Below are 11,586 nucleotides of genomic sequence, written 5' to 3' on the forward strand. Positions count from 1 at the left end.
AATTATCTCAGCCATTTTCTGTCCCTCTTCCAATTCAAAACAATTTTTCCTGGCTGGTAGTTACTGAAATTGTACACACCCTTCCAGATGCTGTTTCACTTGGGCCTGCACCTGTGAAAATAGTGTTTGGAGCTACCTCTCCCCTTACATCCAGCATGGCAAGTACCCCCTTTGTGGCTAACTCACCGTGGTCATTCGTGCCACTCTCTAAACAGCCTGCAGACAAGTCCTCTCTGTTTTGGGTGTGGAGCTGCTCTGCCTTAATCATTACTTCCACTGAACTGATGGACTTCTGAGAAAGATATACAAGTGGTGGCGTGGAAGTCTGCAATACTCCCAGCTTCTGCTGAGTTCTGCAAGAGTTATAACTGTGTTGTGCTACAATGTGGGCAACAGAGAGGCCTTGGCTACAGCTTCCCACTCCTGTCTGCTCACAGCCTCTCAGGACATCCATTCTCCCACCATGCCATGCAGGGACTGTCCCACACCAGCTCTTCTGGCTCCCCACCTGTGTGCAGCACAGACTTGGCCTCCAGAAATACATGTGGCTCACCTGGCAGGAGCCCCCATGGCCACCTGCCCTGTTTGGTGGGAAGGTGTCACCTCTGCAGGGTGGTTGGACCAGCACCTTCGCCCTCAGCCAAGCCCTAGAAAGGTGGTTCACTCTCCAGAACATCAACAGTGAACTCAGAAGGAGGCAGCAAAACTTCCAGAAAATAAAATTTCTTGCTCTTTTCTGAGGTCCTTTTCTTTCTATAATTTCAGACACTTCTCTAGGTGGCGAGGCATGAACTAAAGGGCCACATACTGGATTTACAGGTAACAGGCTCTGGTATCTGGTTCTTTCAAAGGTCAGCTTTTTTATAGAATCACAGAATCCTTAAGGTTGGAAAAAACCTCTAAGATCATTGAGTCCAACCCTTAACCCAGTACAGCCAGATTCACCTCTAAACCATGTCTCTAAGCACCACACTTACACATTTTCTGAACACTTCCAGGGACACTTCCACAGCTTCCTTGGGCACCCTATTCTAGGACTTGATCACATTTTCCTGAAGAAATCTTTTTAAATAACCAGTTTGAACTTCCCCTGGTAAAATTTGATGGCATTTCTTCTCGTTCTGTCACTTTTTATCCAGGAGAGGAGACTGACGCCCATCTGGCTTCAGCCTTCTGTCAGGTAGTTACAGAGAGCAACAAGGTCTCCCTTTTCTCCAGGCTGAGCACACACAGCTACCCCAGACACTCCTCATATCAGTCACTCTCTAGACCCTTCACCAGCCCTGTTGTCCTTCCCTGGACGTGCTCCAGCCCCTCAATGTTTTTCTTGCGGCACACAGGATTCGAGGTGCAGCCTCATGTTGCTGAGTTGTCCCGTGTTCCACATGGAACACGTAAATGATGGATTTTGATGTGTTTGTTTTTCTGACTGGCCCCCCACTGCAGGAGCCTCATGAGTCCAAGTGAGGAGCATGCCTGCATCCTGAGGCTCCTGTGTCCAACAACTCTGATGGGAGCATAGCACAGGGTGTGCAGGAGCTGACTCCAGGACACCTTTCCTGCAGGTCAAACAAGAGGCAGTCAGGCCTCCAGCAGAGATCACTTGTCTCCCTGTGATCAAAAAGAAGTGAACTGAGCTTACAGGCAGGACCTGGGCCCCAGGGGAAATGGCCCAGGGGTGTCTGTTCCCAAGGCAGAAGCACGTCTTGGCATCTCTTGGCTCCTGCTAAACCATATGAATGGTTTATGAATGAACCGTGTTACTGTCCAGGAAGGCAGCACAGTAGCTCCCAGAGCGGTTGGCATGCTTGTGATACAGTGCTTGCTTGTCTGTTTGAATGGAAAAGAAATTGCTTCTTGGACACATCTGTGAGGGAGCTCAGCAGCGCTGGCAGCAGAGCTGACACCCCAGAGGGGAGGGGACTGGCTTTCCTTTCAGTGGGGCATCAAAACCTTAACAAGGTATTTGGGGGTGCCTCGTGGCTCTGCAAATAAGAGCTATGCCTTGAAATGTCTCCAAGGGAAACTGCTGTGAAATGTATGTAGGCAGAAGGTAATTGCCCAGATTAGACTTTGGCTAAGGCACAGGACTTGACACTTGGTGAGGGAGTGTGCTGCAGGAGCTTTGATAACTGCTCGTGGCTACTGCTTCCTGACTGCACAACGCCTCGGAGCAGGGCTCACACCTGCGAGGGCTGATGGCCACCTGACAGCCCCCACAGGCAGTATCTCCACACAAAGCCTCATAGGAGCTGTGCCCATCATCCTCTCCTTCTGCAAAAGGGTAATTCCAACAGCTCTCACCATCCTAAAAAATGAATTCTATCCTCTTCCTTTCTTCTAGGCTTTTTATTCTTCCACATTTTTCTCTTCTCTCATCTGCCACTTTCAAGTATTCATTTTCTTCTTTATTGTCTCCTTTTTCTATGTATTTTTTCACCTCTCATACAGACAGTTTCCTCACTTGTCACTCTACTTCTTTCCTCAAAAGTATGGTATTGTTTCTAAAAAACATTTACTTGTCCAAATCCTCTCCATCATGCTTTCCATGAGTTCCCTCATTGCTTTCTGTTTTCCCTTGCAGCTGCTTAGCTGCTTTTGCCATTTGATTAAACATCCAGGATGTTTCTCATCCTTCCCAAGTTTCTGGGGCCACAGGTCTACACCTGAATGTGGTCTGCATTCCAGTATTGCTTCCATCCTCAGAAGATCCCAAACCCCAGCTTGCATTTGGTCATGGGAGATTGACCATAGGTTGATTTTTATGTTATGGGAGCCTATGCAATTATAAAGGCAGATAAAGACCAATTGTACATATTTCCTGTAATACTGGATCTAGAAATACTCATGAGTTGTTGTGATCCTGAGCAGGAAGAAAATTGTTGGAAAGTGTTTCAATTATAAATTGCTTTTGGTATGTTTTGGTCAATAAATACAAAAGAAAAAGGTGTCTTCACTGTTTCCTTGCCATGGCAGTAACATTTTTGACAATTCATTAGAAGACTCCCCTCTCCATTAGGCTTAATTTCCCTCCAGTAATTTGTTCCTATTTCTGGGAAAATCTGTCTCATTAATAATTGTAGGTACAAGCTTACCCATATTTTTTCAGTGCCACTACTGGGTAACCCTAAGTAATTCTCTTTGATGTGGCTTTATATAAAAGAAATACTAATTCTGTTATTTATCATTGCAATGAGCAAACTAATACTTAGTAGTGTTTCTGAACATATCTCTTCTCACCTTTCAACATCTTGGCCACTACTCAGTTTTCTTCAGGTTATCACTGCCTTCACAGTAGCTGAAGCACCAAGAAGCATAACTAATTTGACAGAGGGAGATGCCTAGTGCTACATGAAGAAGGGCTATTTGTGCCATTGCCTGCGATGTGATACCTCCAGTCGTTCATCTCCAAGAGATGTTGGCTCTGCTTCCACTGTATCATACTGACAGTTCACACCCTGCTTGTTGTTCAACTGATACTATTGGAAAGCCTTTTTCCACCTGGACGGTAGGCTGCTTTTCAAGTTCCCCTGACTGGATGTCTGCACTGGGGTTACTTCTGATTACCAACAGCACTTGTACTGAATGGATCTCACTTGAATAAATCTGCTGCATCCTTAACATATTGACATTAACTATCAGCCTGTAAGTCAAGGTGAACTACAGCTCTAGTCATCTCCCAGTTCTTTAGGCCAAGATTCAGGACCTGGTGTGCAACACTGGTGACCTGACACAACCCATAGCTTAGGTTTAGTGGTATATAGCTTTATAAACCATTTTTTACAATGCAAATATGAAACTGCACTAATGTGGGCTCAGATACTATCTGCCTCACAGGCTCAGGTGCAGCTGAGAAAGATTTCAGGTTCTTTCCCATGAGACTTCCCAAATGCTCATGAACTTGGTGCAATCATCTGGTGGGTTTTCATTCACAGAAATTCAGGACTATGTGTCTGCTTGAAAGCTTCAAACCACATTTATTGTAAATTAATGGAAAAAAAAAAAAAAAAAAGAAAGAAAAAGAAAAAGAAGAAACCACAGGCTGGTAAACTATTACATCTCAGTGTAAAGAACTTGTCCAGTGATGTGCAATCGGATATTGACAAGAATATCTAAATAAGCAACAACTTCTCAATATAAATCTCATTAAATAAAAAAGAAAAATATTTCCATATTTACAGATTACAATGTAAGTGTATCATTAAAGCATTATTTTATATTTAGCAGGTTTATTTCTTTGAAATAAAAGAGAAATGGCTTGCATCTAAGAGTGTACTTTGGAAGCAGCTTTCTAGACAGTCTGTTACCACCAGTGAAAGGACAAGCAGCCTCCCCTCGATCACTGCTCTGCTTCTCCTGTCACCCAGGCTTTCACCGAAGGGCTTCTGGTACCTCCACCTATGAAACAGTGGTAGGAAGGACATTCATTACATTTGCTGTACAGTCTAGATGGAAAAACACCTGAAACTGCTGTCAGACATACTGCCAAGAGCTCTGTGCTACACATCATCTCCCACAAGGCTGAGCCTGGGAAAGTACCCCACTTGCTGTTAAAATCACAGCCAGACAGAAATCACTGCACTGAGAAAAGACAAATCAGAGGGAAGTCTCCTCCCAAGTGCTTTATTATGCTCACATTTCTAGGATTTTTTTTTTTTTTAAACTAAGTGTATTAAAATTAACTGAACTTGTGCTATATTTGGACCACAATCAGTTACTGAACTAGGATCTCTCACTTACCCGCCTTAATTGCCTTATGCTGCTTGCCCGAATTGCTTCCATGAGGTTGTCATGGAGAGACCTTTGTGGGGTGGATGGCCGGGTGGAGGGTCGTGAACCTTCCTCTGATTTTCTGTCTGAGACTGATTTTAAAGAATCTTTAATTTCTTTCAATATGTTGTTCTCATGTTTTCTGCTTTTTTTGCCTTTTTTCTTTTTCTGTCCATTATGTAGGGCTTTTTTTGAGCTTTCTTGCTGTTTGATGACTTCGGCTATATTCCTGGTAGGTGCCTTCTTCTCTGGAACAACTGGAAGAGGGGGAGGAGGAGGGGGAGGTGGGGGCGAGGGGGGAAGGGGAGGTGGGGGTGCAGGTGCTGGAGGCTGACATTTCACTGGCAGTGCTTTCTTAGGGAGCTTTGGGGAAGACCACGGTGAGCTTTTAGGTGACACATAAGGTGAGGACCGAGGTGTCCCCTTTTGCAAAACTTTGGTCTTTGGACTGACAGCTCCATCACAACCTGACTCTTGTTGCCGCTGCTCCTGCATACGCTTTTGCCTTTGTTTATCCATATTTCTTGTCAGGATACTTGTCATGCTCATTCTTGGGCCAGCAAGGTCAAAGTGGTACCCCAGCTTTACCAGGGTGGTGTTCTCTTTCAACAGTTTGACTATGTCCATTTCCACCTGGCTGCCCATGATGTGCCTCTGATTGTGGAACCGCAGTTCTGTTAGAACCTTGTTATGCTGCAAAGCTCTCATGATGGCCAGCACACCTTTGCCTGTGATAAAATTTGACTCAATATTCAGACTAGTTATATGCTGATTAACCTTTAACATACCAGCAATAGCTATTGCCACGTTGTCATCAGCATGGGTGTTAGCCAAGCTGAATGACTTAACCACTGTGTTGTCCCTCAGGGCTTGAGAAAATTGTATAAGCATCTGTGAAGTGATGTTTTCAATGTTGTTCAGATTGACCTCTGTGGTGTCAGGGTCATTGCTCCTAACTTTTTCCAAAGCATCTTCAATAACCGTTGGATTTCCACAAGGGTGGATGACACTGCTTTTTAAGCTCCGATTATCACTGTCTTTTCCATCATGGCCATTGAGGAAGTTTTCATTGTCCTTTGCACCATTACACTTTTTGTGTCTGATATGGTCAGAACGCCTGCCAGCTGCAGCATTTTGCTCTTCCTCATGCTCATCATCACTCTCAGCTTCATCTTCCTCTTCATCTTCTTCATCATCCTCTTCGGTATATGCCTCCTCAGACACTTCACTATTGCTTTCTGTGAAACATTCTTCTTGAAGTTCTTCTGAATTGTCTTCCTCTTGCTCAGAATCCTGGACAGGAACGTAGGTGTAGGTGTTAAACATGATTGAAGTAATGTAACTACTGCCTTTTAGCACAGGAACAATTATACTGACACTATGTAAGTTAACATTGAAAGCTAAAAACAAACAGATACAGTTAGGAGAACAGAAAATGTTTCATTTAACACTTTTTAACATTATTTCTTTTACATTCTTTAGAAAATGCTCAGCAAAAATTGCAACCACTTTACCAGTGTCAGTGATTTCTGCCAAGAGAAAACTTGATACAAGGTATTATGACACGGACATACTTCAGGTTTTCTATGTGTTGGCATGTCTGCCAGGGGATATAATTTGGATCCTTGACAGCAGAAACATAAGACAACAATTTCAAAATGAACATGAGCAACAAGCTTCTTCATTTCATGAGGATTAGACATCTCAGACTCCCTTAAATATGTTAGTATATCTAAAAAATTAAAGGTTGCCATGATTTAAAATACAAATAGTGTCTGCATGTGTAGTCTTGTATACCAGCATGCAAAACAATACAGAATCACAGAAGTCATGTCAAAAATTCTTTGGATGTACTGCATGCGCTGTACATACTAACAAACTATTTGTGATGAAAGGATTGAGATGCACTCCCACAGGTAACATGTAATCACATGTCAATAACCCCTGAATTTCTCTGTGTTTGTAAAGAGCTAAGCTGGTGCTCACCACCCGCGGTCACAGGTCAGCTGCCAGACTGTGAATTGTTATAACTCATTGCCTACAGAGCCAATGCACTGTTTTCCTGAAACATAAGGTTATTTTAGTGTGTTTGGTGGGTACTAGGAAGGCAAATTTGGAACCATGCCCTAAAGCCCTGCTTGCTGCCTTTAGCAGTTATGGTGGCAAAAGAGAGCACTCTGCAGGGGAGCAGGAAAAAGAAAGCCTCACTCTCCACATGGAGACTCCAGTAGTGTGATGGGGATCTATGGGGCATGACAGAACCCAGAATCAACAACCAGCCTTAAACCTCTTGCTCAAAAAGACCTTCCATGTCATGTTTTGTCTACTGGAAAAACTATATGTATGTATTTTTCTTTACATGATTAATTATAATTTCTCTGTATGCACTAGTTTAGCAATATTCATGTTTTAATCTCTGTAAAATACTAGAGTGCATTTTCCAAAACGAGTACACTCTGCAGAGACACAGTGATTCTGTTTCTGGAAAACAGAAGTGTTATTAACAGGACAGCCTATTTTTAGACAACCTGTGCAGTTTTAGTTATCTGGTTCTGAAAATAGAAAACTGTTAAAATGCATGGTACTGCTGTTTCAGAATTTTCAGTACAACTTTGTGCTGGGATACATGCAAAAAATATGCTAATTGTAATGTTTGCAGAACTGTGACTCTTAATGAAACAGAACATTGAGCTGTTTCTGCCTGATGCTCCTGAGCAGTCAGTACCTGGGGGCCTTGCAGGGTCTGATTGCATTGGCCTGCACACAGAGATCTTGTAGGACCCAGCCCCACTGCTTCTCCTGTAGAACATGTGCAGCAACGCCCCTGTGCTGAGAGATATTGTGCTACCTATAGGTTTATTATGGGATCAAGATTTATATCTGTATTTTCTATATATGTGTAGGGCTTTAAGGCCTGAAAACATCAGGTGTCCAAAATCCTATCTTCACAGCTTTGGTTTTATATCTTGAGGAACATATGCTACACATGAGCAGAAGGAGGTGCCTTTAAATGCACTATTGATATGTTTAATGTTGCTAGATTAATAAAACCATTTTTGAGTGGCATTTCTGAGGTCAAAGGCAGAATTTAGTTGCCTGTCATGTACATTGTCTGGTGTCATAATAATCTGCATGATAATTTTGAAATTTAATACAGAGATGTATTCTTACTGTGGCAGCACTGTGGTACAAGACTGCTGCAGGCAGCCTGTAGGGCATCACCTTACTTTGTGGGAATTTAATGAAAAGTTAGGACTAAGAGAGTCAATGTAGAGGTAAATATCTCTGGAGGACAAGTTACTCACCCTAAAAGGCTATCTGCAAGTTGTTTGCCTTTTGGACCAGCTGATCTGTCACCACTAACTATAGAAGGAGCATGAATAACCATCTTAGATAAAGGTGAAAAATTTCCAGACAGTTATCAACATATCAACCTTTTCTTATTTAAGGATGCATTTAGGAAGTTTTTTCTCAGATCAAAAAGTATAGAGTCTTTTGCCAGGACTTGGAGGTTTAGCCACTACCTGTCATTAATGCTGTGTATACATGGAAAAAGGAAAAAAACCCCAAAGATCCTGCCATTGTATAAGATACTGAACTAGACCTGTTCAGCAGGTTTTTTAGAACTGCCCAGGTTTCAAGTTCCAGGCTGGAAATAAACATTAATCTTGCCATTTACTCTCTAGGACTGACAAACAGGGAGTGAAGTTGATGTCTGCAAGCTGATACTAATGGTCTGATGACAGCTACTGGTCTGTGCACTTGCTTGCAAAGACCTTATACCACCATTCACGAACAAGAGAAAATACATGTAAAAACATCCTGGATATTGCAGGGTAATTTAATCCATCTGACTTTCCTCTAGGAGGATATTTTATCTAATGTATAAACTGAAATTATTACCTTGCAAATGAAATTAGCTCCCAAATCAGGGCTGTTAGAGGTTCTGAGTTCGGTTTTGCTGTCTTTGCCTTTGTTGAATTACTTTCTGCTTAAACATGGGAAAATGTGTCCCTATGAACAGAGTAAGAGCTTGGTATGAAGCAGTGCTTAAAAATTACCAAGTCCCACTTTGCTCTGAAATTACATGGAGCCATCATGAAAGCAGAAGTTGCTTTTTGGCTGGGCTCAGTATCACATACACTTTTAGCACAGATCAGGAGTGCCAATGTGGACATCAGCTGAGACCTAGAGTGCTCACTGCTTGCCAAAACTAAGCCCTTCACTCCTGTCCAGCTGTACTGTTTGTTTGCAGTTCAGGAAATGGCTTTTGTTACTAACATTTTTATTTTGGGAGATGAGCTGCCTAACAAACACTATTGGTTGTTTTTTTTGGGAATGCAGTTAAATGGTTTGACTGATGACTCTATCCGAGGCCACATTTTAAATAATGTACAGCTGCCCTCTGACAACAGTTGTCAGAAGACTGCTGAACCATGCCAAGGGTCCTCAGCAGGAACAAAGCAACACAAGCTGCTTTCTTCCAGCGAGCACAAAGCCTGGCATCCGCTTACTCAACTTCTGACATAACATGGAGTCAAAATCATCTTCCTTACATGCTTCTCAGCAGTCAATACTGGCTGTTTTTTAAGGAAAGGCAAAAGCAGTTTTTGTAGCTTTCTTAAAAAATCAAATGCTATCCAAAAGCCCACATCTCTACCTATTAATATTTTTTAACAAGCCCTTTAATTTTTTCCTATTTTAATCACTAATTATAGATTTTATGGCACTTTGCTCTGTTCTGAGCTGAGCCCTTAAGGTACCTCCAGAGAGAGCAAAAACTCTCTGAGCTAATACTCAGTGCTTTAGCAGGCATAGAGGTATGGCTAGCAATGTTCTTAAAAATACTACAAGAGACTGAAAAGAAATGAAATCAGTCAGTGAGATCATGCCAATGAAGAAAAAAACAAATACCTATAGGAAACAGCAAATGCCTCAGCACCTTACCTTCTCGCATGCACCCAGCCTCTCTTTTTCTAGGAGTTTCTTGGTCTCCCTCTCCCAGTAGGCCATCAGCGCTTCCCGGCTGAAAGTCCCTGTTGGTGTTTTCTCTGTCAGGCTCTTCTGCCGCTGTCCCACTGGAAGGTTACGGTCGGGCTCTATGTCCTCTAGCTCCCGCTCCAGCTCCTTCAGCTCCTCTTCAGTGAGGGAAGCGAGGAGCTCATCTTCATCAATGTCTTCATATTTACTGAGCTCTCTTCTATACCCAAAGGTAGACATGGTCCTGCTTGGTCAGGCTGGTACAAAGCTAAAGTGACCAGGCATTCAAGAAGGCAAGCAAGCACAGCAAGCAAGCTGTGTCTCCTGTGGTCAGCAACTGTTTCCCTGCATAGCCAGAGGCACCCTTTTAAGAGTAATCATTGGGGGCTTACGACAATGCAGGAAGGGATGAAAGCATGCTCCGTTTTAAGCATCAGACGTCAGCTAGACATCTGAACAGCAAGAATGTCCCAACACTAATGTTTGCAAGTCCCTTAAAGAGGGGGATTATTGACACACTGGCCATGGCCATATTTAGAACAGGCAGCTAGTGGGAGAATACCAGCCTTGCAGACGGGGGGGCGGCACCAAATAAAACCCCGGCTGCACTTACACTGGCATCATGTCCAAATTGCAGTAGGGAAAAAACAATGAAAATCCATTTAATCCTGAGCTCTCACAGTGGCTGGAAATAAAACACCCTTGCTGTTGTTCAGTGGACTTCCTCTCACGGTTTTCTAGTGGAAGGCTCTTATCCCACCAAGGTGTTTGCAGGCGGTTGGGATCGGTGGAAAGGCAGCCAAGGGGAAGAGGTGAGCGTGCCGGCAGCTGTGGGGAGCACTGCTCCTGCAGTGTCACATGTTGCCTGTAATAAATCACACAACTGAATTTTTTGTTAATTCCCTTATTTTTTCTAGGACTGAGAATCAGCTGGACATGTCCATTTGAGCATCTGTGAGGTTTTTTTTTTCACGTGGAGAATTGTGCTCTGCTGGGGAGAAACGACAGAGTCACCCAGAGATTGAAGGGAAACAAGCCCCGGGTGGGCAGGGGGCTGTGCCTTCATCACTTCTGACAGGCCAGGCAGCTGAAGGCCTCTAGTGGCTATTCTTTTAAGGGCTGTTGCTCGCTGGCACTGACTGATGTGCAGCTGGAGAGTGCCCTTCAATTCTTTATTCTAAATGCATAGCTACATTGTAGTTTCTGCTAATAGATTATATATTATTCTGATATTATTTTTATTGACAGGCATCTTTCAATAAGAAGAATTACAAAAAGAAAGATTAAACTTTGTAATGTTTATTATTTGTTTTTCTGATTTTTTTTTGGTGTTTTTTTTTTTTTTTTTTCTATTAGCAGTGACTGATGGTGAACTAGCAACTTTTTCTGAAACATGCAGGCCAGCAATATCTGCTAATCTGTGTTGTGAGAGAGAGGGAGGGAGAGGAAGAGAGGTTTTGGTACGTGGAAGTAGGAACACATCTACAACAACATATATCAACCTTAAATGACAACACCCAGTCTGTTTTAGACAGCCAAGCCAATATTTAATGGAAATGTAAATGAACATAATTTGAAGTATTGTTCCTGTCCAACATCATGTCTTTTAAGTCAGTATGGATTGGACACCTGAACTGAAGAATGTTGTTAAACCAAATTGCTCATTTAGTTTCATCATTATGCATACAACTTTACTGACAGTAGAGAGAGATTGAGCATGATTTTCATAAAGATTTTATAATTATATTTTTCCTTTGATCATTTTTCTATATGAACTTCATGCAGTTATCTTGATCAAAAAATGGTATGAAAGCTTATAGCCTTTGTCTTTCCTAA

General features: G+C 42.6%; 1 protein-coding gene across 1 annotated transcript; it reads right to left on the reverse strand.

Moving 5' to 3' along the window:
* Window positions 1–3,952: 3,952 nt before the first annotated feature.
* LMOD2 (leiomodin 2) lies at window positions 3,953–10,198 on the reverse strand. The gene is made up of 3 exons (XM_015628043.3): window positions 9,718–10,198; window positions 4,741–6,063; window positions 3,953–4,398 (listed from the first exon to the last, which is right to left on the reverse strand). Exons 1-3 carry the CDS (start codon window positions 9,988–9,990, stop codon window positions 4,372–4,374), a joined length of 1,623 nt encoding a protein of 540 aa, XP_015483529.1. The 5' UTR covers window positions 9,991–10,198; the 3' UTR covers window positions 3,953–4,371.
* Between the last annotated feature and the right edge of the window lie 1,388 nt (window positions 10,199–11,586).

The sequence above is a fragment of the Parus major genome, chromosome 1A (genome assembly GCF_001522545.3).
Source record: "Parus major isolate Abel chromosome 1A, Parus_major1.1, whole genome shotgun sequence".
NCBI lineage: Eukaryota > Metazoa > Chordata > Aves > Passeriformes > Paridae > Parus > Parus major.

Excerpts from the sequence above, each read along its gene's own strand:
- LMOD2 (XM_015628043.3), bottom strand. The coding sequence starts at position 9,990 with ATGTCTACCTTTGGGTATAGAAGAGAGCTCAGTAAATATGAAGACATT. Across the intron at positions 6,064-9,717 it reads GGCTGGGTGCATGCGAGAAG|GATTCTGAGCAAGAGGAAGA; the intron begins GTAAGGTGCTGA and ends GTTCCTGTCCAG. Across the intron at positions 4,399-4,740 it reads GCATAAGGCAATTAAGGCGG|GTGGAGGTACCAGAAGCCCT; the intron begins GTAAGTGAGAGA and ends ACTGTTTCATAG.